This window comes from Mangifera indica, unplaced genomic scaffold (genome assembly GCF_011075055.1).
Source record: "Mangifera indica cultivar Alphonso unplaced genomic scaffold, CATAS_Mindica_2.1 Un_0007, whole genome shotgun sequence".
Classification (NCBI taxonomy): Eukaryota; Viridiplantae; Streptophyta; class Magnoliopsida; order Sapindales; family Anacardiaceae; genus Mangifera; species Mangifera indica.
In genome coordinates, this window is record NW_025401099.1 from 92124 (window position 1) to 119563 (window position 27440).

At 33.6% G+C, this 27440-nt stretch overlaps 1 protein-coding gene across 5 annotated transcripts; it reads left to right on the forward strand.

Moving 5' to 3' along the window:
• Positions 1-12157: 12157 nt before the first annotated feature.
• On the forward strand, positions 12158-22710 carry LOC123205480 (transcription factor TGAL1-like). 5 transcript variants are annotated; one of them, XM_044622434.1, is made up of 12 exons: positions 12158-12355; positions 12645-12764; positions 13512-13612; positions 13793-13866; positions 14048-14191; positions 14440-14517; positions 14592-14651; positions 14862-14939; positions 15046-15097; positions 20059-20330; positions 21766-22014; positions 22241-22710. In XM_044622434.1, exons 2-12 carry the CDS (start codon positions 12667-12669, stop codon positions 22385-22387), a joined length of 1353 nt encoding a protein of 450 aa, XP_044478369.1. In that variant the 5' UTR covers positions 12158-12355; positions 12645-12666; the 3' UTR covers positions 22388-22710. The 5 variants fall into 5 exon arrangements, with proteins under 5 accessions (XP_044478369.1, XP_044478370.1, XP_044478371.1 ...); XM_044622435.1 differs by having other exon boundaries at positions 12159-12355; positions 12678-12764; XM_044622436.1 differs by having other exon boundaries at positions 12159-12355; positions 12683-12764.
• Positions 22711-27440: the final 4730 nt, after the last annotated feature.

The following is a 27440-nucleotide window of genomic DNA, read 5'->3' on the forward strand; positions in this document are numbered from 1 at the left end:
TATATCATGAAAATTTAACAATTATATTATTAAATATATGAACATAAAATAATTGGAAGAGATTTAATGATACCTTGTAATTGCTTCTTGAAACAAGTAATGAAATCCTTGAGAGAAGAACAAGTAAGAAAACTTTCCTTAAATTTTATACTTTGCGTAATTTACATCCTCCCTCATTTTATAGAAGAGAGTTATGGTTCGGACTCTAACATGATTTAAGTCTGCCTGACATAATAATTTTGAATCTAAATAATTGTACAATTGGCTTATTCAAAGGAATCAATTGACATTATATGACAATTGTTTTACATTTGACATTGGGGTCTATGTCTCTCATGTGTTTTAATAATTATTAATTCAAATGAAAAGTGTTGGCAATATTTTGAGCGTTTAATCACGAAGTGTCGGCAACATCTTATCCTTCCACTTGTCTTCTATATATTGGGTACACATCATGCATCTACGTGTTAATTGTTTAATTTGGGTTGATCAAATCTCCCACCTTCTTAGGCCTAAACAAAAGGTTTATCTATTAGGTCCATGAAGTTTCTAAAAGTGTCTTGAACTCTTGCATATTTGTTTAGTAAGGTGACTATTATCCCCTTATCAATATGAATCGTACTATCCTTTCTCAAGAGTTCATTTAATTTAGTTTGGACTTGCAATAGTTTACATATATGCACCTTGGTCCAATACCAGTCCTTTTTATCAAGTTTTTCCTAAATTTGCTACAGTGCAAATTATCCCATTAAGACATCCTCTCGAACCATTATCTTATACCATGGTTCTCTTACAAAAAATTCTCATATCTGTACAAGTTGAACGTTGTCATCTTCTTGAATGGAAGAAGTAATAACACAAGTGAAAGTGTGAATCTTTCTATCCAATACACAGAGTGCTTGTTTCATTGTATTTGATATCTTCGAGTCTACCGTTGCTTCCTGTACTTCAATTTCTATTACATCGATTCATCATCTCCTTAAAAGTTATCCATACTATTGTTTTTTGAGGAGTTTCCATGGAACATGTAATTCCATAGCTTTGTCTAAAATACAAATAATCCTGTTAGAAGATCTTTTACATCTTCTTCCTTTAGGGATGCTATTAAAGTTTCTAAAATGAGTTCTTCTTCTTCGTAATAGATCTTGTCTACTTCAAGCTAAGCTGGTCTTATTGCTAGCTTTTGCATTAACTGACTGAGCTTTATTAAGCCTAGGCCTGTCACTATAGTTATATGACCTTGAGTCTGTAATATTCTTAAATTAATAAAAAGGGCAATTTGGTCATTTTGTTATCATTCAATGTAATATTTACCATCCAATTATTTTTAGTATAAATCTCGTGCATGAACCTATACACAAAAATTATATACATCTGAGGGAAAACTCTAACGAGCATTACATGACTCTCTCTATATATATATGTGTGTCTATGCTTGAATATAATATATATATATATATATATAGTATGAGTAAAATTATCTGGAAGGTAGTGTATGTAAATGGGAATATGAATCCCAACAATCAATTTTTAGTCGACTTTGCGTAAAATATCTCATTCAAATTTGGCAATTACTCTTGGTATGATAACACTTGTCGTGAATCATTCTGCTGAAAGAAGTTTTGGAAGAAAAGACATAAAATGAAGAGGCAGTTTCAGAAGCCTCTCAGAAGAACATCGTTTTTCCTCTTTTTGCTTCCTTTTCTTACAAGAAAATTTTTTTTCTCTTCCCCTGTATGCACGAAAATACTTCTCGAATTCTCTTTTTACACAAAAAAGGAGGGAGAAGGACCTTCTATTCACTAGCTAGAGAAGGAAGTCATTGAAGAGACCATTGCCATGTAAAGACCAACGTAATCACCAGAGGAGAGGTAGACCATTATGTAGGATCGAATGGCCTAAGAGGGAGGGTGAATTAGGCAATTTTAAAACAATCTTTACCGAATTTGAGAATTAAAACAATTTATTCAAATCAATGAATGTTACCTATTTTTAATCCAATTTATGAGAATAACTAAAATATTCTAAATAATCAATACAATCAAAATAACATAACATAAAGTATGAGTTTAAGAGAAGAGAAAATCAAACACGCGATGTATAGTGGTTCGGCTCAACCCGACCTACGTCCACTCCTCCAAGCTTTCTCCCTTGGAGTATTCCACTAATCTTTGGTTGACCTAAACCTCAACCAAGCTTTTCTTCACAACCAAAATAGCTTTCAAGGTGCTATTAACCTCTACAAATGTTGAAACTTAATTTCTCTCACAAGAAATTTTCTAATCTCTTCAAGAGTGAACCTCACTCCTTTATAGCACGAATTTTAGTATGAAATTAAAATATGATCTCTCTCAAGAGTGTATATGAAAGTTAAAGCTTAAACAACCCAATACAAATGAAATTACAAAGTGTATAAGTAAGGGTTTTGATTAGAGAAAAGAATTTGCAAGTGAATAGCTCAAATCTAATTTGCTCTCAAATATATGAAAGTTTTTGGTGGTAAAAGTTCTTTTCGAATGAATTTGATTGAGTTTGTATAGGGAAAAATGAGGAAACTTACTGTTATGCACAAAGAATAGTCGTTTTAGTTTTCTGGAAAACGCACAAATCAATCGATCGGATGGAATTCGGTCAACCGGATGTGACGTGGCACTTCTGTGGAGCTTACGTGGTCTAGCCGTTGGAAAAATTCAAACCAAAATTCGGTTGATCGAATTTAATTCGGTTGACCGAATTTCTGGAAGCCGAAATACATGGCTTCCGGACAATTCAGAAGCTAATTCGATTGGTCAAATTCGGTCGATCAAATTTTGTCGCATCTTACCCCCTAAATTTTCAAAAATCATTTTGACCCCTAAAACTTTGAAAAGTGACAATTTAACCCATTTTTGAAAATTCTTTCATAACCAACTTTAAGATATGAAAATATAGTTCACAAAACTTCATAATTTTAAAAGAGTTAATAAACTTTGGTGAAAAAATTGGCTTCACCCAATAAGTTTGAAAAACGACATTTTAACCTAAAATGTGAAAGATATGAAAATGAGTTTTCAAGTAAGCTATCTCATGCAAATAAATATTCTAATTAAAACGAATGCTCCAAATTACAAATATATCTACCTAAACTTGAGTTTTACTTCAAAACTTCAAGAATTCTTCACTTGAGTCTTGTCTTTCATTTCCATCTTGAAACTCCTTTAAGTGCATTTGATAAATTCTTGCAATCTAAGCTCACACTCAAGTAAAATCATTAGTTAATATGTTTAGAGACATATTAGTTTGTTATCATCAAAATAAGAGCATAATGACTCATTGAGTCAACAATCTCCCCCTTTTTGATAATGACAAACACATATGCACTTCATGGAATTTTATAAAATATATCAATGAATATATTTCCTTAAAGTTAGGAAACACTTGATTTTTTAAAAACATTTGCAAGAGTTCGCCTTAAAAATCAAGTTTCCTCCCTCTGAATATATGCAAATAATAATATGTTCAACATTAATCTCATCAATCACATATATCCTCATCAAAATATCCACAACATCAATGAAATGAAAGTATCAATCATCAATCTAACTTTTCTCCCCCTTTGTCATTATCAAAAAGAATAAGGCAATGGATAAAAAGATATAATCAAGGAGACAAAATAATGGAAAAGCAAATGATCACCAAAAAGGCCCAAAAATAATCATCAAGGTTTAGTGCATGAATATAATGTCTAAATAAGTATGAGCATCAAAATAAGAGCATTAACAATTCAAACAAGATAACGCATCAAAGCATGTGGAAAGTCCGTCTACATTAAATATTACATTCATGATCATAATCAAATACATCCGTAATTAAATATAGAATATAACATGTATAACTTCTCCCCTTTCGTCATTATAAAAAAGAAAATAAGTAAAATATATATCCAATAAGGCAAAGAAAGACTAAAATACCTTAACACATATATAGAAGATATGATTATCAAGGCTAAACCAAAAAAAAAAAAAAAATCCAAACAATCATAATCATCCAAGTAAGAGTACTAATGCTTAGACAATATAAAGTGTAAGTTCATGTAAAATGCACAAAGATATCACATAAATGAACAAATGCTTAACTATGCACAAACTAATCACATAATTATCAACTTAAATAAAATGAAGCACAAAAGTAAGTTTGAAATGGAAAATAGAGAAGAACAAGTATAAATGTCATATTGAATGCAATAAAATGTGATGAAATGCACCATGGCTTTGAATGTATGTACAAGGGAAAAAATGTAAATCTACATGAACATTCACACATTTGAAATTTGAATACACACCCAAGTTAAAAATGGTGAGAGAAATCCAATGGTATAATTGAAATCCAAAAAAAAAAAAGGATAACCAAAAGAAGTATTTTAAGATAAAAATCGAATTTTGGATGATAAAATTAGGGGTTTTCGATTTAAGACTTAATTTCAAAAATTGGTATTTAGAAAATATTAGAATGATACTAGAAGAGATAAATGTGTGTTTTATATAAAATAACAAAAAATTGGATGAATTTGAGCAAATATCAATTTTTTAGGGTTTAGAATTTTTGGAGATTTTGTTGAAATTTTAGGTGAATTATGATGTTTTTGAAAGAGAATTTTGGTTAGAAAGTGTAGAAAAAATGTTGGGAACCAATTTGATAAAAAAAAGTTAAAGAAACATGATGTAAAAAGGTGGAGAAACATTTGCCCTTATACATTGCAGAACACTGTAGAAAACGGTCGACCGAATTTTGACAAATTAGGTCGACCAAATTTTCCAATTCGTCAGCCAAATTCTACAAAATTCTGGTGTATATTTTATGCACTTTGTTGTCCCATATTGAGTATAAACAAGCCAAAATGATCCAACTATGCAATTTTGACTCAATAACATAAAGTACAATGAAATTTGATGCTAAATATGAGGAAAAATTAAATCAAACACATTAAAAATCAATGCAAGAATAATTGGTACAAGAAAACTTCAATATTGCCAAACATGAAATGATGCATAAAACATATATTAACACTTTTAATTCAACCAAAACACCACAATCACAATAATATTCAAGTGCAAATGCTAATGTGGTGATTCCATGATCCCAAGCTCACCTCTAATTTTGCAAAACCGTTCTTCCCCAAGAGGTTTTGTAAAAATATCCGCAAGTTGATTTTCAGTGGATACAAAGTCAAGACAAATATCAACCTTTTGAACATGATCTCTAATAAAATGATATATAATTTCTATATGCTTGGTTCGAGAGTGTTGAATGGGATTTTTGGATAAGCTAATAGCACTTGTGTTGTCACACAAGATTGGAGTTTTAGATAGGCTAACTCCATAATCCCTAAAGGTTTGTTGCATCCACAAGGCTTGAGCACAACAACTACCGGCGGCAATATATTCCGCTTCCGCAGTCGATAAAGCTACGGAGTTTTGTTTCCTTGAAAACCATGAAACTAATGCATGACCTAGAAAATGACAAATACCACTAGTACTTTTTCTATCGACTTGGCTTCCGGTAAAGTCGGCATCCGAATAGCTCACTAGGTCAAAAGACGTTTCTCTAGGATACCACAACTCTAAAAATCTAGTGCCATGTAAATATTTGAAGATTCTTTTAAGGGCTTTTAAATGAGATTCCTTGGGACATGATTGAAATCGAGCACACAAGCATACACTAAACATAATATCAGGTCTACTAGCGGTTAAATATAAAAGAGAGCCAATCATACCTATATACATTTTAACATCAACATTTGGCCCACTCTCATCTTTGGTGAGCTTGATAGTTGAACTCATTGGGGTGCTTGAAGCTTTTAGTCCTTCCATGCCAAACTTCTTTAATAAGTCCTTGATGTATGAAGATTGGTTGATGAAGATACCCTTTTTGCTTTGCTTGATATTAAGTTCGAGAAAATACTTGAGTTCTCCCATCATGCTCATTTCAAATTCTTTGCTCATGAGGTTAGAAAATTCTTCACACAAAGAGACATTAGTAGATCCAAAGATGATATCATCAACATAAATTTAAACTAAAAGTATATCATTTTCTTTTCCTTTAAATAAACAATGTAGTATCTGTTTTTCCAATGCAAAAGTCTTTTTCAAGCAAGAATTTACTCAAACGTTCATACTATGCTCGAGGTGCTTGTTTTAAACCATAAAGAACTTTTTGAAGTTTAAAAACATGGTTTGGGAAATCATGACTTTCAAACCCAGGAGGTTGTTCAACATAAACTTCCTCCATGATAAATCCATTTAAGAAAACACTTTTGACATCCATTTGATATAAAATAAAATTTTTAGAACATGCAAATGCCAAAAGCATCCTAATGGATTCTAGTCTAGCTACCGATGCAAAAGTTTCTTCAAAATCTATTCCCTCTTCTTGGTTGTAGCCTTGAGCCACTAATCTAGCTTTATTTCTAACAACCACTCCAGACTCATCCATTTTGTTTTTAAAAACCCATTTTGTGCCAATAACGGATTGATGATCCGGACAAGGGACTAGTTCCCAAACATTATTTCTTTTGAATTAATTTAGTTCCTCTTGCATGGCTACAATCTAAAATTCATCATTCAATGCATCATGAAATGTTTTTGGTTCAAATTGTGAAAGAAATGCTAAATTATTACAAAGATTAAATGATGATCTAGTTTTAACACCTTGATTTTCCTCACCAATAATTAATTCTTTAGGATGACCATTTGCAAAGTTCCTCTTTAGTATCTGGAGAGTACCTACAAGAATCTATTTTGACTCTATCTTTTATATTTTTTAGTTTGATTTCAACAAATATGTTTTTCCTTTCCCAAAGTTTTAATGGCAATTCATCAAAACAAGGAGAAACTTCCTCTTTAAAATTCTTCATTTCTTCAAGATTTAAAGAGTCATCATGACTTTCTTGCATTAAAAGTTTTTCTTTATGCCTTATTACATCCATGCTCTCAGGGTATGCTTTAGAGGTGTCTTCCTCCTATGATCTACCTTGTGCGATCTGAGTTTTGTGATTACTAGGTGAAAACTTTTGAAATATCAAATTACAAGTCATTTTATTTTCCTTTTCTTGCTCAAAACTACCTGTCCACTAATTTTCCTTAGGTTTCTAGGAAAATATAATGTGATTCATTTCTACCCTTAATTTTTTAGGCTCAAACTTTAGAAACCTCTAACTTTGCAAGAATTAGGATCTCATGTCCTCCAAGAACAATATAATCATTATCTTGGATAAAGAACCTCACTTCTGCTTGCCTACACAAAAATGAGTTTTCAAGAATGAAATCAACTTTTAAATAGTTTAATAACAACACTTCTCTTAGAGTAAATTTCTTCTTGTTTAAAAGTATGGTTCTGTTTTGGACATACTTCGTAATTACACTTTGTCTTCCATTTGCGATGGTATTCATGATAGGTTGATCAAGTTGTTTCCATAATTCCTATGAAAAACAATGTTTTCTTGCTCTGTATTTTGTCGCTCTTATATCTACCAAAATATCTAAGGTATATAACTCATATTCTAGAAATTCTAGTTCTATAGTGATACAAGTATCTATTGTTCCACGTAACAAAGTATGACAGTGAATTTTGTGATTCATTATCATTCACGTAGATGAAGTTTCATATTCATAGACTAGTATCTAAACATATTTATAACCAATTATCCCCTTACAAAAAGAGTTCCTTGATTGACTTTTTGTATTTGAGTCATTGGTTCTTTTCTTTTCTAGTATATTGATCCGTGGTGCATTAGGTCTAGTATCTTTTCTTATCCTCCTTTTAGAAATCGAATTTTTAGGAGTAGGAAAAGTTATATCAACCCGATCACATATTTCCTCTATTATAATTCCAGGGTTTATTTCCATGTCTATCACGGTAGACTGCAGAGTGAAAGTTAAAGCCCAATTCCTTGGCCAAGTTAATTGTCAAAGATTAATCATTATTAGGTTTGTTGGAATTATAGAGTTAGATCCCAGGCTATGCATTTCAGTATTTGTATATCATCTTATATTGTATATCATCAATTGATATAAGATTAACAAAATTCATCAATTTGTATATCATCTTCTATTGGATAACTATTTCATTACTAAATTGTTAAAGATCTTCCAATCTAGATGTACAGACTTTAAGAACCATTATCCTTTTTAGGTTTGGATCCTTAAAGCTGACCATATATCCTGGTTAAATAGTACCATAAGAATCCTCTAAAGCCAAATTGGCATGAAAACCTCAAACTAAAGCTTTACTAAAAATGGTCCATCGTCTATCTAGTGAGGTAACCTGAATAGGAACTTTCATTTTTCCATGGAATAACCCATGTAGTGATACTTGTTTCTTGCCTGTTTGATAAGTTCACATGCCTTTAGTAGTCATTCATCATTCGATATAATGATTTCTCCTTCATTTGATTGAGTTAAGGCTACCTTTATAGGCTTTTCATGTATGTCCTCAAGTCCTTGAGCCTTAAATATCCATCGTGAAGTTCTTCCAAAGACATGAGAGGATGAAAGCTTTGGAAGAGCTTATTCATTTGGGTTTCTCGTTGTATCCTCGTAACTCATAGAAGAACTAATTACTGAGTTAGAAATTACCTCATTATCTAATGATATAAGTTCCTCATCATCATTGAAAAGATTAGAAGACTCATTCAAATTTTCTGCTCTATTCATAAATATGTTTAGCTAATGGAGAGTTAATGATTCCTTATCAAATCTTAATGAGCATTCCTTGTCAGAGTTACTAGATAAGTTTTCCTTTGATTCTTTAGAGTATTTTGAAATCAGTTCGTATACTAATTTGTCATCCAAGCAAACCTCATAGCCAAACACAAGCTCGTATTCAGAAGTTCTAGTTTTTAGATCTACATTTAGTAGCTTCACACTAGCTTTCTTTTTGGTTTTATTTGGACACTTGTCTGCATAGTGATATTTACTACCACAAATCTAGCACCAATTGCAATCTTTTGTGTTTTTACTTGAGGGGCAAGTAGCATAATGCCTTTTAGCTCCTTGTTCCTTCACTGTTAGTGAAGTTTTCCTTGTTTTTCTAATAAACCTTCCATGATCTGGAAGTCTTGATTTATTATAAACAAGTTTCTTCCTTATAGTTCAAAAGTGTTTAGACTTAAATTTGTCTTTCTTGAAGAAATTATTTCTTCTCCTATAAGTGTTCCTATTTTAAGTTTTTACTAGTTTATTACAATCATATTACCCTGAGACTCCCTCAAAATTGTAGCAATAAGTGTCATTGAAGTTAAGCGTTATAGCTTTTTTATCTAGCTTAGCATTTAGACAACTTGTTCTCATGAGTTGCCTTACAACTTCAATTCTTCCTCCTAAAGAATCAACAACTTGATTCTTTTCTAGGAGTAGCTTGTAAGCCTCATTAGCTACTTTATCCCATCTATTGGGCAACTTTGTGAAGAAGGTGTTTTTTATGACCTCCTATGTACCTCCAGGTAACTGGTAAAATATCGTCTATATTCACAGATGAAATTTTCATATTAACACGTCTCAAAGCCGAAGCTTTGTTAAAGCTTCTAAAGTTACCACCTCCACAAGGTTTTTATTGGATATAGATATCCTAGTAAATTCCCTTGAGAGCATGTCCTTGAAAAGTGCAAATATTCCTTTGTGACTTTTTAAGTCCTTTACCATGTCTAAGATATTGGTATTGGCTTCTGAACTCATCCAAAAGCTTCCTGCAATGTAGACCAAAAGAAACAATAATTTTGTCCTAGGTCAAATGATTTATTTTGGATATGGACCCAGTTTACAGTTTTCCAAACTCCGATTGTATCTGCTACATTGTTTACACAATCTATGTTTAGAAAACTTTCACTAGATGATATTTCCACCATTCTTGGTGTAAGTCTTAGTGTAAATTCTGACTTAATTTTTGTAGGATAAGTCCTGGGTGTATATTCAGGTTTTTCGATTTCCCTAAGAAATCCCTCGAAAGAATGTTAAAAAAAGATTTTTCATTTCTTCTAAAAAATCATCTTTAATCTCATTCCTTGAGATTAGAGATTAGATTTTCTAAATCATCCATTTTAAGACATAGAGAAATCCTTTTAGATTTCCCCTTTTTAGAAGTTTTCCTTCGTTTTTTAACTTCTCTTCGTAATATTTGCTAATTCTTTCAACATCCAAAAGAGTGATTTTTGAAAGTCCTTCTACCTTTTGTTTCCCTTCTTCATTCGAAATGAAGTATTCCTCTTTTATAGCCTTTAGATACAAGTTTTCAGTCTTCTCCTAATCACCTCGGGACTCTTAAGCTACAAAATTTGCACACCTTGGTGGCAAACTAGGATATTTATTTTGTAGACTAATAACAAACTGCTTTAGAGTTTCTTCGTTTGCTATGTTATCCTCAGTTTGGATATAGGTTAGCTGTTATCCCTAATTCTTCTAGGTTTTGTGATTCACTATACCAATATCCAATTACAGTTGCAACTTTATCGACCTTTTTGTTTCGAAATTCTAATTCGTGTGTTTCAATAATTATTATCCTACTAGTAACGAATTGTAAAATCTATGTAGCACCTTGCCTTAAGGCTAGATGAATCACGTCTAGTAGTCTCTTAACTCTTAGCCACTTCAAATCATCTTTTCGGATATTTGGATTCCTATTACAAAGGTCTATTGTCCACCTCTTAAACTCTTCTTTAGTATATCTCTCAATAGGTGTACTTACTTTATGTCACTCAAAGTCAATGACATACGATAATTTCCTATCTTAATGACAGTAGCATCAAAGCCAAAGTTCTTGACCAGAGTTTCATAGTTATCTATTTAAAAGAGTAGTTAACATACGTTCCAGAGTAATGATTCTTTGTAAATCAGAACTAACCTTTGTGATTGATTCGCCAATCTTACTTGGCTCTTGGTTCATTAAAAATATACGGTAAATAGTATAATTCAGTTTCCTATCGAGATTATTTAACTTGAGATTCAAATCATCGAGTTTATTTACGACAACATTCAATAAACCTATCACAAGTTTATTTTCGATTCCATGAGTCAATAAAAAAGTAATGATTAATAATGCTATAATCAAATAAAAAATAAAATTGCTTGGGATGTCATTGGTGAATGTTAAAATACATTATTGATTTTTTAATTATAATATTGTAAAAAATGAATTAAAGAAAAATATATGCTTAAAACCTTTTAAAATAGGATTAGTAAAAATTAAGGAATTTTTATGTATAAAAAATAAAAATAAAAATTTATTTTATAATATTAAAAATATTAAATATTTAATTTGTTTAATATAATAATAATAAAATTAATTATAAAATTTATTTAAATTTTATTTATTTAATATAATTGGTTTTATTAGGAGAGATCAAATCAAGGGGTATAAAGAATGGAATAGATAGAGGGAAATAGTGGCGGCGGGATGATTGAATTGCGAGCCGTCACCTAACCCTAGTGAGGTTGACATCCCTTTCTCATCATTTTTAACTAAATAAATAAGTAAAAACTACTTCTATTAAAATTCAAACAAACTTTTTAAACCTTGTATTAAAATCACACCTAATTTTTGTTCTTTCTTCTTATTCTTTTGACCAATAATATAACTAAATTTTATTCATCAGAATTTAACATTTCTGAGAGAATAAATTATTTAAAAATTAATTCAACAATATATATGATATTATTATTATTGGAAGATATTTATTTCCAATTGTTTATTTCAATAAAAATTCCTTTAATTTACTGTGATTCCTTTTTGTTAACAATTTATGTTTTCCCATGTAAAATAAATAAAACTTTTTATGTTAATGTTATTAGTGAAAACAAATTGGAGGTATTTTTTGTAATTCAGTCTAAATGCACTTTGAATGACAGAAAATAGAAAACAAAACGGTGGCTTTTAAAAATATAATAATAAGATTTTTATAAATTAAAAATAAAAATAATGAATAATTATACGAAAGTATATATTTTTTTAATTAAAATTGTTATTATACATAATAAATTTTTATTATTTAGAATCACTCTTTCCTCTCAAACATAAATTACTTCTGAAAAAGAATCTCAAAATTCAAAGGTGGGCAGTATTTATTTTAATTTATTATTATTATTTTTTTCGGTTTACTCTAATGAATTCATACTTGTTTCTAGCAACACAACATTACATAAAAAATAATAAATTAGTTTCCTTTCTTGTACACCCATCTATAAGAAGAATCACCAACAACTCATAATCAATCAATAAAACACCCCAAAAAAAAGTCAAAAAGGTTCAATATTTATCTTCAAACAGCTGCTCTTGCTTCTTAGGTTTTTTTTTCCTGGGCTCTTCTCTCAATTTCAGCTTAATTTTGGTAAATTCAGTGTTCTAAGTTCACTTTATTTTTACTGAATTACTCTTTCTTTCCTTCCAAATTTATTGTGAGAAAACGTTACTAATACAACTTGTGCCTCTAGGTTTATAGGGTACTTCTTGTTTTTTGTTTGGTGTTTTGATGATTTCTTACTATCAAAAGCTGCTTACTTTGTGTCTGTGATTTGGTTGTTATATTTGATTTGTAAACTTTGTTAGTATAATTTTTTGGGTTAGTTCGATAAGGTATTGTGGGGTGTCTTTGGGTTATCGTTTTTTGTTGTGTATAGTTTTGGTGAAGATGGTTTATTCATGGGGCGTAGAACAGTAAATATCGGAGCTCCAATTTATAATAAAGGCGTGAACAGGATGCCCAGCTACGGTCCTCCAGTTCCAACTTCTAATCAAATGTAAATTCTATCTTCTGTGTCACTTTTCTAAAGCTTTTGTTTTTGCCTGTCTTTTTTATTAGTTTTTTACTTTTTCATGACGTTACTAGAAGGTTTTCTGTCTGGCTAACTTGATTATGTTAATTATGTGCTTCTTAAAGGAGTATAATAGTATTTTCAGTTTTATGTGAGAATTGTTTGTATGGGGATGGTAGTCAAATTCGTTTCTTTTTTCTCAGGAGATTCCACCATTATAATTTGAATTTTCTAGGAACCAGTACTAGAGTTAATATTTTACTTTTAAAAATTCTTCTTGTATATTCACTTTGTCGAATCTCTGAATAGTCGTCTCATAAGATGGGAATCTTGTTTTACTGTCTTTAAGTGATGCTTTCATAAGTAGAATGTATGTCTTTGGGATTGATTTTCATGCAGAGAATGGGGAATGGGCTGTAGCATGAATATTTTATTTTTTAAGCTGTTGGAGATCAGATTAGGAAAGAGGGAACTTCATGTAATCTACTTCTCTAGTTGGTTGTCATCTATTAAGTATTAACTTAACATTGCGTATTTCTTTTTGCCATTATTGAGGAAATATGCAATTATGCCATTATATGAGTTGAGTAACATTATTGATTTATTTTTTGTTTTAAAGTGAATTAGGGATTTAATTCCTGTCTAGTACATGCTCCCACTCCATCATGTTCATTTTCTGTAATGCATTTGTCCATTCAGTTACTTAGGGACCTTATTAATTTTGATCTGCAGGGGCAAAGAAGCAAATACAGTTCAATCTGAAATTCCAGACTGTGGAACGCTTGAGCAATCACTCGGACTATGCATAGAGGATGCTGTTAACCTTAGCAGAAGTATGTAGGAACTTTTTTCTTTTTTGCTTTATCTTTCATTAAGGTTTTATAGCAATTTGTTGTGGTTGCTTATTCAATTGCTATGTTCACTTTTTGGTTGTTAATATTATAGGTGGAGGCTGCAATTTCCTTTTATTGATTGTCTATATTTTTGTACTCATTGATTTTACAATTTTCTAGGTAATGTACTTTATCAAATTAAGTCAAGTAGTCAGGCAGTAGACACTGATGACCAGTTTGGCTCTGTGAATAAGGTGAACCTTGGGCTTCCCTACACTAATTTTATATTTTTCAAAAACTTACAAAATTTAAAGTTATTCTCTTTTTCTCTCTCTCTGTGAGTGTGTGTGCTCATGCGTGCACGTGTATTTGTCTGGATTTTACACACTTGCAACCTCAGATTTTAATCTGTTTGCTGCTATTGTGGGGTCTCAGTTACTATCACTACCAAAAGAACTGCAGTCAAATTTGGTTTCTGTACGTAGTGGTCATCCAAAGAATTGGGGAGAGTCCAATATGGCAGAAGCCAGTCCTAGAACGGATACCTCAACTGATGATACAGAAGATAAAAATCAACAGGTGACCCCGCTTGCCTCCATGTTTGAATATATGTTATTTCCAGGAAGCAGTTAATTTCTCTTACTATTCTAAATAAAACTGCCTCGTGTCTGTCTTCCTCTCTTCATGTTGCAACTTGAAATAACTTATGCTTTTATTTTGTTGGTATTTGAATTCAAAATATATATTTAAAAAATGATCACCTTCCTTACAAGTGGATCTGACTGTTGGTTCTTTGTGGATACTAATATTTGTGTTTCTATTTGCAGTTTGAAAGGGGTCAATTGATGGCGGTTGCAGCCTCTGATTCGAGTGACAAGTCAAAAGAAAAATTAGGAGATCAGAAGGTTGTATTAATATAAGTTCAAGTCGATGATTAGATACTCAATTTGACCATGTCTATCCTATTGTTGTCTAGCAGACATTACGTAGGCTTGCTCAAAATCGTGAGGCTGCAAGAAAAAGTCGGTTAAGAAAAAAGGTAGCTCCTTTTAAAATTAGTTTTATCATGTTCTACTTTTGACTTACGTATTGTGCAAGATATGGACATGAAATGTATAGATGTTAGAGAATTTATTTATTTATTTATTTATTTTATTGTTGGTTCTCTTTACAATATGTGGTATTATTTTTGCATAGGCCTCTATTAAATTGTTTCCTTCTTTTTTTTTTTTCTCTTACAAAAAACTAGGCATATGTACAACAACTAGAGAGTAGTCGACTAAAGCTGACTCAACTTGAGCAAGAGCTGCAACGAGCACGCCAACAGGTTTGGCTTGTACCACAGAGAACTATCTCAAAGATTTTTATCATTTTCCAATGTCCTTTCGACAAGATGCACATTAGTTTAATTTCAGCCATTATTGTCACTGCAGGGTATATTTATTTCAAGTTCAGGAGATCAATCTCATTCAATGAGTGGAAATGGTATATAAAACTATTTATCTCAACTATCATTTATAGTTTGTTGGTTATAGTAGTGAAAGTTGATCTCACTAATTATGTCTTGTGGCTTGCAATTGGGTATGCACTATGTTGTATGGGATCCATAAAGCGGTATTCAGATCTATGAATGGTTAATAATTACCTTAGATAAAAATCCATGTTTCATAGGCGCAATATATAGTAAGATTACATGTGATCTGATTTGATTTATGGATGTTGTTATGTGTATCACTTCTGCATAGTACTTTATTTTATTTTATTGATTATGAATGCCTAATACATTATCTTGGATAATGCTAGGAGGGATTATCTTGTAGGTGTCATGGTGATGTAACGAATCATGTGAATGTCCCTTTTGTTGCTATCAAGAAAATAAAATGGAAAATGAATTATTTCATGTCCCTTTAAATTTAACTTAATCAAACTGATGTTGATGGAATTATGTTTGTGTTAGTAGATGTGCAAATACAAATAATTCAATCGTATGCTTGTATCCTTGTATATGGTGCAAGTTCTGGTGTTTTTCTCAAAAATGGGTCCAAACAAGAAGACAAATATAATATATGAAAAAAAGGGTTAGTTCGATAGGTAAACTGTACATTATATAGTAGTGAACCTTTTCTAAATAAGGATAAGATCAATGCTAGTAGGTAGTCTGGAAAGGGCCTCTGCAGCTTTATTGAGTGAGGGGAGCGGCGATTCGCCCATAATTGTGAACGAATCGACAGTAATACCTTGTGAAACCAAAAATCCACAAAGTTCACTAATATCTTTAGGGCGTGGCCAATCAACCATACACTGAATTTTTTTGGGATCTGCAGCAACACCCAAAGATGAAATAATGTGGCCCAAATATTCAAGTTATGATACGGCAAAGGAGCATTTTTTTCTATTTAAAACCAATTGGTGTTCAAAAAGCAATGTCAAAGCTGTATCCAAGTGCTCAATGTGATCTGCAAAGTCTCGACTGTAAATCAAGATATCATCAAAGAATACTAATATAAAACAACGCAAGTAGTCACGGAAGACCATATTTATCAAGGCTTGAAAAGTGGCCGGGGCATTGGACAACCCAAATGGCATCACTAAGAATTCCTAATCACCATTGTGGGTCCGAAAAGTCGTCTTTTCAACATCACTATCAACAATTCGAATCTTATGGTATCTAGATTTTAAATCTAATTTGTTAAAAACAATAACCCCAGATAATTCATCTAATAATTCATCAATAACTAGAATAGGGAACTTATTTGGCACTGTGAGCTTGTTGAGAGCCTTGTAATCAACACAAAAGCGCCAACCACCATCTTTTTTCTGAACCAGTAGAACCGAGCTAGAGAACGGACTAATACTTGGACGGATGATGCTGGCATTTAACATGTCTTAGACCTGTTTCTCTACCTCATTTTTTTGATGATGAGGGTAACGATAAGGCCGAATGCTTGGTGGAATGGCCCCCTGAATTAACCAAATAGCATGATCATGTGCCCGATGTGGTGGGAGGCCGGAAGGCTCTTCAAATAAGTGTTGGAAGCGTTGCAACACTGCAGCAATTTCTGGCTGTTTTGGCCTGTCTTTCTCAACCACAGTCCGAGTTAGTTTAATCCAATGGACAAGGTGGCAGTTTTTTAAGGTTTTACAGAACCCACGGAATGAAGTTTCTCTAGTAATTAATGAAGGGTCCCCCTGGAGAGACACTTGCTGGTCATTCCAATCAAACCACATAGTTAATGATTGCCAATCACTGTGGACAATTCCTAACGTAGACAACCAATCCATTCCAAGAATTACATCCACATTACCAAGCTGAAACGCATAGAAATCCTGAAGGAAATGAATGGAGCCCAAGTGTAATTTAACTGCCCTACATATGTCGCCTCCCTTGATGCTCTGTCTGTTACCTACAATGATTGAGAATGCCTTTCATTAGACCGGAAGAGCTAAGTTAGTGACTAATTGTTGAGAGAGAAAACTGTGAGTGGCGTCAGAGTCGACCAATACCACTACAGCTTTTTCGGAGATTTTTCCCAGCAACTTCATCGATCTGGGGGAGTTAATACCTGTCATTGCGTATCTAGATAACTCAATAGCCTGCCCAACCTACTGGTGAGCCTTTGGTGCTTCTTTCGTTGGCTTTGTGGACTCTGCTTCATCCTCTTCACAAAGCATTAGTCGAAGCTGTCGGAATCGACATTGATGGGTGGAGTTGTACTTGTCACCGCACTTGAAGCAAAGACCCTGAGCGATCCTGGCTTGGATTTCTGGTTGAGAAAGTCGACGGGGAAAAGAAGGCGGAGGTGGCCACCTACTTGAAATGGGTGGGGGATGCGTGGTTGGTGGAAGAGTTAATAAGTTTGAATGGTCGGAACTAGGGGAGGGTGGTTTTGGTTGGTCGGTAGATAAGGACGACGCTGAATGGGAGGTTGCGTTTGTCGGCGGTTTAAAATTGGTGGTTGAGGGAGTAGGGTGGGTGATATTTGGTGAAGAAGGAGTTTGGGTTTGGAAGTGATTTGAATAAGGGATACGGGTCTGGGCTATGGATTTGGCTGGGTAAGCGGATCGGGTGGGGTTTGTAAGATTGGGTAAAGGAGCGGCCTGGGTCGGAGGTGGGTTGTAAGCTGGGTATTGACAGTGGGCTTGGGCTGTAGGTATACTGGTTGGGTTTAGGTGTGAAAGGGTTGGTTCAGCCCAATCAAGCTGTGGGTTTTGGGTGTGGTTAGGGCTGTGTGATGTTGGGCCTATAAAGGGTAGGTGCGAAAAATAACCCGGTGGTGCACTGAGAAAAGAATTGACTTGACCCGGGTGGAAGTGGATAGCTTCAGCTTTACTGGAGTTCCCTCCCATGCCATATAATGCCCAATCGCGTTGTTCTACGTCTGTCGCCATCTGCATTAACGATCGGAGGTCCGTTGGTGCTAATAGCCGCAATTCGGCCTGAATGCGGGGGTTCAACCCAACCATGAAGGCGCCCTTCAACCAATCAATGGACACCGCCGGCAACATGGCCACCAATTGTTCAAAGCGTGCTCAGTACTCTGCCATTGTTCCTGTCTGTCGATGAAGAATGATTTGTTTATAGGGCGTACAGTTCTGTGTTGTCTCGAAACGGATAAGTAACTCCTCCTTCAACTCCCTCCATTCTCTGAACGGTTGCCCTAACTCCTTAAATTGCCACCAGCTCAAAGCCTCGCCTTCGAAACAAAGGATCACCGCCGGCAAACGTTCCCTTTCATCCATACCGTTCATCTGGAAATATTGCTCAGCCTTGGCGATCCAACCCTATAGGTTTTCTTCGTTAAACAAAGAGAGTTCCATCCTCCTGTGATAATGCTCCCGTCGATTCCAATGATCTGCATGTCCAAGGTGTGGCCTATAGTTGTTTCTGGAACCCTCCCCATAAACTACTCCAGCTCTAGGAAATAAGGGTGGCGGTGGTGGAATGGCCTGGTCAAAATTATCTCCCGTAACAACGCATGTCTCCGGTGGAGGTGGCGCTTGTGAAGGACCCATCATGGGTGTCGACATTGTTTCAGTTTCTTTCCCTTTGTTATTCTTTATCAGTAGTTGTTGTATTTTATACAAATTTCCATCTATTTTTTCAAGCCGTGAAGTTGATTGAGCTTCAGATTGCCCTAACTTCTCATCTATTGTCGCCACTTTCTCCGCCAAGTCCTTGTAATGCTTCTCTAATTCCTCAACTCTCCTTTCCATTCTTGTTGTTACCATTACCCGGCTCGTCGGCTTTGATACCAATTTGTTGCAAACCTGTGAGTGTGGCTAATTGACTTCCAAACTAGTGGTTCCAGCAGCTCTCAGCAACTGCTCCAGCTGGTTCTAAGCACGGCTCCTTCCTACAGATTCAATGTTCCAGTTTCCTGCCTACCTCAACACATTCATCAACTTCTTAGGATTCACTTATGGCAACAAAAAATAAGATATCCACAGTTTCATAATCATTCTCATGAGCGTTCCGTCTGTCATAAATGAACATTTCCGTAGAAGTTTATATAGAGCAGATTTGATAATTAATTCATTCCAAATCCATATAATAGAGATGATTTCTGTAAGATGACAAATCCATAACCAAGAGTTCAACAAAATAAACAAAGTTCCACACAAGCAAATAACAAAACAATTATAGATGAGAATAACTCTGCTGGGTTTCGAGAGCCAGCCCTCTCCCTATTTCTCTTCCAGTAGCAACAAACTTTTCTGTGATGATCCCCTAATGCCTTCATTTTTCCTTTATAAGGGCAGCCTCCTAACTGTCGCTAGGCCCCACCACTGGACTCTTTTCTGAATGCTGGCAGGAAACTTCAACTAACTTCAGCTGCACTAGTGAATTCTCCATCCTGCCCTCAGTCCCTTGGTCTTTAACTTTGCTCTCAACTGGGCTAACATCCTCACCTCCTGGGCTGCCTACTGGATTTTTCCCTTTGGGCCTGCGGTGGTAGACCTTTGTAATTAGGTTCCCATCAATAATGATAGGAGATATTTTAGAGAATAAAGGGGAAATATTCTCTATAATGACAGAAGGTATGGAGAGATATTAGGAATTTCAACAATAGCAAGAGTCATTATGTAGTTGTGTTGTTCCTTCAATCCTAGTCTCCCGGTTACTAGACGTTGGGGAGCTTTAGATTTTTAAATGAATAGTAACACATGGACTTAACAGTCGGCTGTTGTTGGGACCTGAACACGTTAACAGTTTTTGATATATGGGCATGTTGTTGGATATCTGTACTGTGGAAACTCTATGGTGACATTTCTCTATAGTGTCTTCATTTGGATGTTGTCACTGACACGGTGGATAAAATAAATTAGTGTAGTGTTTTGTGTTTTTAGTGTTTGCTCCCTTGATTGCTGGGTAATATTTGATGCCTAGATTTTTTTCTTCAAATCAGATCTTCCAATTTTAAACTGATTGGTTGGTTGAATTATAGGTGCCATGGCGTTTGATGTTGAATATGTACGGTGGCTGGAAGAGCACAACAGGCAGATCAATGAGTTGAGAGCTGCAGTCAATTCTCATGCTGGTGATGCTGAACTCTGCACTATTGTTGACAATGTTACAGCACATTTTGATGACATTTACAGACTCAAGGGCATTGCTGCGAAAGCTGATGTCTTCCACATCTTGTCTGGAATGTGGAAGACACCAGCAGAAAGGTGTTTTATGTGGATTGGTGGGTTCCGATCATCTGAGCTCCTTAAGGTGTGTGTGTCCCAGCTCCATTATGATTTCTGGTGTCTTGCAGCTGTTCTTATAAATGAATAAAGTAACATGTTTTTTGAGGGGGTTTGGAGGAGAGGCACAACTCCACCAAGTGAGATCCTTCTGTCAGTCTTAAAAAACTGTACATTTTAACTTAATTGAGTAATTTGCCAATATCAATACATATTTAAGGAACATAAGTTATTGCACAGTATTTCAGTACTTCATGACTTTGTTTAGACTTCTACTGCTCATTTTTGTGATGAAGAAACCAATCTTATTTATTAGCTGTCCTGACTATATTGCTTTACAGTTTCTGCTCAATTCAATAATAGATTTTTAGTTTTCCTTGGCATATGCTTACAAGGAAGAATTTTATGATGAGCCAGTGTATATGTATAAACATTGAAGATTCAACTTTTAACTGGTTTGGGTTAGTTTAGGGTTCTTGTTCTAGGTTGACTCCATGATAGGTTTTTAGTGAAGACATTTAGTCCATTTTAAGGCCTTATGAGAACTTTGTGATTCTTGGAATATATTATTAAGTTCGTAATTACAAAATGTGTACGTTCTCTAGTAACCAAACATAGTATTAAAAAGTTTACTAATGGATCTTACATTTAGATCCTTGGATTTGTTAAATTATTATATTTGTTTTGCTTTTTTATTCTTTTTATGTGCTTTGGAGTCTAGAGATTTATCTGTGTCAAAAAAAAAAAATGTGGCTTTTGATCTACATGCAGTATATGAGAGAGAACAGTAGAGCTGAAATATAATATTATGTTCACAAGTTTTGCATTAAATTTCTGGGTATTCTTACTAAAATATATATAGAGACATTTCCAATGAGATGATCAAATGCTGCCCATTCAACAAGCTAATAATGGACAGGAATTCTGACTTCATTTTCCAGCATGTTTGAAGGCCTTAGGTTCATGTTATTGTCAGTGATACTTGACACTGTTACTCTCTATGACTAATCTCTTTTGTTGGCATCCTTCTCCCAAAAATGCTCATAGTGTTCATTTTAAAGGTTCTTTTTATAAAAGAAAAGAATTCTTAAGCTGTCAAACGCTTATCTTCAAATTCATCTGTATAAACATCCTTGTTTGCTCCTCAAAACATGCTCCCTAACTTCTCTCTGTCAAAATTTTCTCAACATGACTTGTAGTGAAGAGTTAAATCAGGTATTAATATTGCTTTGACTGGAATTTTTAAAATTCCCAAGAAACATACAATTGTTGCCATTTTTCTTTTCAATTGATTAATATTTTTGTCAAAGTTTTGGCAAATTTTGGTCTGAAAATTGTAGCTAAAAATGCAACGTTTGCAACCCACTGTTTTAATCCAACCTCATTTTGTAATGATTCTTTTTATACATTACATTGGTTTATTTTTGTGATTTGTTTTATAAACTGGATCAATTCTGTTGCAGCTTCTTGTGAACCAATTGGAGCCTCTAACTGAGCAGCAGTTGGTGGCCATGTATAGCTTGCAGCAATCATCCCAACAGGCTGAAGATGCCCTTTCACAGGGGATGGATGCATTGCAGCATTCTCTGGCAGAGACTCTCGCCAATGGCTCTCCCAGCCCATCAGGATCATCTGGAAATGTGGCAAACTACATGGGTCAGATGGCCATGGCAATGGGAAAGCTAGGAACTCTTGAAGGGTTCTTACGTCAGGTAATCATTTGTCTGTCCTGTATTTGGAGAAATCCTTAGATCAAAAGAGTCCAGTAATTCACTATTCTGCTTTCCTTGTGTGATAGATGCATTGAAATCATTTTATGTTCAAAATTCTTTCAGATTATAGTGTGGCATGTCTAATGAGTTATGCATATTTCCCTATATTATTTATGCCCTTTGGACAAGTATCATTTAAAATAGTTTTATTTGTGGGCATTACCAGGCAGATAGTCTACGTCAGCAAACATTACAACAAATGCATCATATATTAACGACTCGGCAATCAGCTCGTGCCCTGCTTGCAATAAATGACTATTTCTCTAGGCTTAGGGCTCTCAGTTCCCTCTGGCTGGCACGTCCACGGGAGTGAACAGAGTAGGTTACATTGGGGTTAGCTAAGAGCTTATGGGTTTAGGTGCTGTGATATGAATAGAATATATTTAGTGTTGAAGGCCATTGGGAGCATATATATATATATATTTATATACACACTGTATTTTTTATAGGTTCCATGTCCATGTCCATGTGTAGTTATAACATGAAAAATGTTGTTTTAGGTGTTGTATTGTAAAACAAATAATCTGAGAAATGTTTACTGTTAGAATCAGAAATGAAATATGTAACATAGGTTCAACTGTACCAGATATCATCACATTTAATCAGGGTGGAATTGGCATAGGTATCTTTTTTGTCTGTCTGTCTTGTTCAATGTTTTTTTTCAGCTTTTACGTTGTGTTTTGTTTTAATGAAAAGAGGATGAGATGATTGTCAGATCCTGTCATAGAGTTCTAATTAATAATTTACTCTAATTATAATTTGTAATAGTATGGTTATTTGCATCGAAAAAGTACTCTACGAATTCTTATATATCACATCCTGAATTGAAATCAATGTTCATGAGTTTTCTCTCAGTCTCAGACTATGTACATTAAGGGTCAAGGGTCAAGGGTTGGGTTGATACAATTATAACAAACAAACTCTTTATCTTATACCAACAAAGCCAATTAATAATTAATCATATATCATTTTGCCCTTATCCTTCCTTAATCTTCCAACTAAAATAAAATAGTCTGAATTCTGTCAAAGTGTTAACAAAAACCCTAATTTAAGCTTTCGCCTTTATCAGTCTCTAACTCTCATTTGTAATATCTTACACTGAAAATATAAAATAAAATAAAACAAGAAAGAGCATTACATTCAAATATTAAGAAGATAACTCAGAAATTGAAGTATGTATACATTTTTATATAATGATTGTTTATTGTTATTATGTTGATTAACTCTATTACTTTACAATTGTTTTGCATAAATTTAACAAAAATGGGTATGTGTTAGTTGGATTTTATCAGTTGCCTATATCACCTAAAAAGTGTAACAAGAGTAATCTAAGTAAAATTTCTGAGTATAAAACTAAATTACCGTATGTGGAGACTTCGTAAGTGGAAACATTTATGCCAAAAATATAAGGGGTTATTGTAAATTTCACTTGACATATCTATTCATAAAAAACTCATAAAATCAACCTGATTTCACCTAAGTCAGGGGGTAAAAGTAATCCTTTTATGCTTACAGGTGGTGGAGGGATTTTTCTTAGCTCGTTTAGGGGAGTAAGCATAAGAATTTTATGCCAAGAGAGGATTACGTGATTTACCACTTGACACACATGTGAGTCATGTAAAATCTCGATTATGAAACTAATTTGGTATATATAAAATTTTAACTCCAAAAGGTGGTGAAAGTAATTCTGTTGTCATGTACAAAGTCTTAAGTTAAGAATTTTACACCAAATGGGATAACTGAATTTACCACTTGATTTGGCGTATGTAAAGATAAGTGAACATTTCACACCAAAAGGGGTAAATTAACTAGCTAAGTATGCTATGAGGGGGGTTACGTAATTTACCATTTGACGTTACACGATTTACATAAAATCTGGAATTGATTCTATATTAACAGAATTTTACCTCTTTATATTTTAATATAAATAAGTGTACATATCTCATGTGCTTTTATTGTAAGGTTAGCAATGCTATATATATTTACTTTAAATATATAAATGAGTATATTTATATGTGTTATTATACAATTATGTGTTAACTTATTCTTAATTCAAAATTATTTAATCACATAATGATATACATAATTGATAAAAAAGAGAAAATGAAAGAAGGAAATATGAAAAGAACAAAAACAGTATACCCAATAAGAACACAAATTTCATAGTAATTCTTGTACAACACTCATTCTAGTAATAATAATAATAATAATGTAGAAGTAGACATTTTAATCATTGGATTGAAGCATGTTAAAAAGCATATGTAGATATGTCAATTGGATCAGGCTAAATGAAGGTCCGACATTGTAGCATGCTGGCTAGACCTATGGTGTTGTTGGGCCGAGCTGACAGCTTTAGCATCAAGCTAATAAATCAGCCTGACATATTAGCCCGATGGACTGATCTGGGACTGGCCCAACCCATTGATGTCTCTTATTATCTGTCTTATTTATTTATTTATCTTTAATTATTTTCTAAAATACTGTAATAAACTAATTTAAGTTTTTCCAGATTTTAATCCTTTAAGTCTTTGAATTGAGTATGACGCTGATGAGAAATCGCCTCAACAAATTAAACCTTATTGGTAAATAACTGTTGTCCCTGGAAAAATTCTATCTTAATTATTATAAAAGTGGTTAAAGTCGACACGTAAAAAAAGAATTATTTAGCGCGGTATAGGGGGTGGGTGGTGACGCTCGGAACGAGAAGGATTGTGGTTCCCACGAGGCGTGGCGGCTGAAGCACGAGCAAACTGAGCAAAGACTTCTGCATGGCAATGCCAAACACACGCACTTGAACGTCCACCTCCTGGAAGCCAAATTCTCCCCGCTCTCTTTGATGCTCGTTTATAAAATTAATTAAGGCCAAAGTACTATATTCCACCCAAGTTTTGATGCATTTTCAAAGTTATACTCATAAAATTCCGAAAATTTAAAATCTCACCCATAATTCAATTGTAGTTTAAATTTTTTATTAAAGATAAGGTAAAATTATTATTTTTCAAATAATAATAAAAGACATAAAATTCATTATATTTTCTCTCTAAGTTTTAAAAATTAACAACTTTACTTTTACTTAAAGTTTTCTAACTTTGAAAACTTAGATTCCCTCCCCTTAAGTTTTCTTTTCTCTGGCGACAATAATGATGACCATCCCCATTCTCTTCCCTTCTCTCTCTACCACTACTAACAACGTCCTATGATGGACGAAGAAGCACCGACGTGATGAACTAAAGTCGAAGAAGCTGTCGTCGCATTTTCTTCTCTTCTCCCTTAAATCTGTCACAATTTCTATCAAATCAGCTTCAGACGAAGCTTTCATCGTGCGATTCATCTTTGTCTGAAGCTGAATCAACAAAAAACGAAGTCATTATTAGAGAAGTTGAGGCTTTATTGCCTTGGTGCTAGAGAAGCCAAATTCTTTCTCTTCAATTGATTGTGTCGATGCCTCTTCCATTGTCGTGAGACATCCTTGGCGGTGGCAAAAAGAGAAGAGAGGAGAATGGTGGCCGTCATCGTCGCTATTGCAATCACTATCGCCAAAGAGAAGAAAACCTAAGGGTTTGTGAGGGTGAAATGTCACTTTTTCAAATTGAGAGACTGAATTGAAATGTCACTTTGTAAAATCTAGGGGAAAAATGATGTAAATTATACATTTTTAAATAAAAAGATAAAATAACGGTTTTACCCTTATTTATAATTGAAAATTTGAACAAAAATTAGTCTATGAATGAGTGTTTGAGTTTTTAAACTATTACAGGTATGCTTTTGAGACTAGCTAAAACATGGGTGGGAAATAGTTATTTGGCCTAATTCTTAAATATAAAGACAGCAATGGCCTTCGAATCTACGTCATTCATGATCTCATCACCATATTTAATTCAATTGGGTCATAGGCTTTACGAGGTCTCAGTCTCAGTCTCAAGTTCCATATTTTTATCATTTTAATCTTTATTTTTATTCAGTAAAGTGTGCAACTTCAAATTTCATAACCAGGGGATTAGTTATATTATGATCTATTCCTATTCCTATTCCTATTCCTAATGCATAATGTTACGAGTATACAAAGACTCCATAATCTAGTATGAAATCTCATTTGACGGATTAATTAAAACATGTTAAATCATACTAGATCCTGCTTATATAGCAATTCTTACTATTTTTCATTAACAATAATTAGGTCAAACTTTTTGATTTAATGAATAAATTTGTTTTTAAACCGAAACTTAACATTTTAAGAATTAAAATTGTTTAGAGTGACTATGTATGAGATTACCTTTTTCCTATCAATTAGTTAAGTTATTAATTATGGACTCTTTGAACTGTGAAAATATTGTTAGTTATTTTCTGTTATAACTACAAACCTCTTTAGGATTAATAAGACTCCAGGTGTTACATAGTGAAAAAACTTTAATCAAATCAAGACTTTTGAACAAATTTATAAACAAGTTCAATCAAACATATAAATGTAAAATGTTTCAAACAAATATTTAATCCAAATCAATCACTTAAGCAATATTAACAAGGGTAATTAAACAAAATCAATATTCAACAAACTATCACTACACATATATATAGAAATTAAGATAAAGAGAAAGAAATAGAAATGCTTAGAGTTTTTTGAAATAATCATCCAACAATTGAATTCTTGAAATGTGCCACTTTAGGGATGGGCATCCTTTTTTGCACCTTCAAAATTCAATTCTAGAAACTTTAGATAAAAAGGGACTAGTAGAGGACCGCTAGAGGAATGGGTGTCCCAGGTATGAGAATGGATATCCTTGTCATGGGAATGGATGTCCTTGATTTGGGAACGGGCGTTCCTATTTTGGAGATGAACGTCCCTGTTCATTTGATAAAAATTCCCAAGAGTTCTAGACTCGTAAGGATGATCATAGGACGAGCAAAGGAACCATCATCTCATAGGGGACGGGCTTCCCACATTTGGGGATAAGAGTCTCATGTCTGAAAAGATGAAAAACATATATTTTGCCCATCTTTTTGTCATAAGAATTTTATGTCATAGACTTAATTAGCTTAACAGATATAAATTAACAACTTTGAACTTAGTTTTGACATAATTAAAACACCTAGGGGTCCAACACCCCCTTTAGAGTTTAGTTTTCAAATTTTGATGTCATTGCTAGTGGCCCCTCCCTTCTGACACTTCCTCTCCTTTTGATGATCTCTCTCCTCTCATATGGACGTCTGGTCAGTGTCGATTAAAGTCGAGAAGATGAAGATTTCAGCTTTGTCTAGGAAGACGATTATCTTCTTAAATGAAGATGAGGAAGATGCTCATTTTTGTCTTCCTGGCTTCAATTGATTCGATCAGATGTCTAGGTGAGAGAAGAGAGATCGTTGGAGGG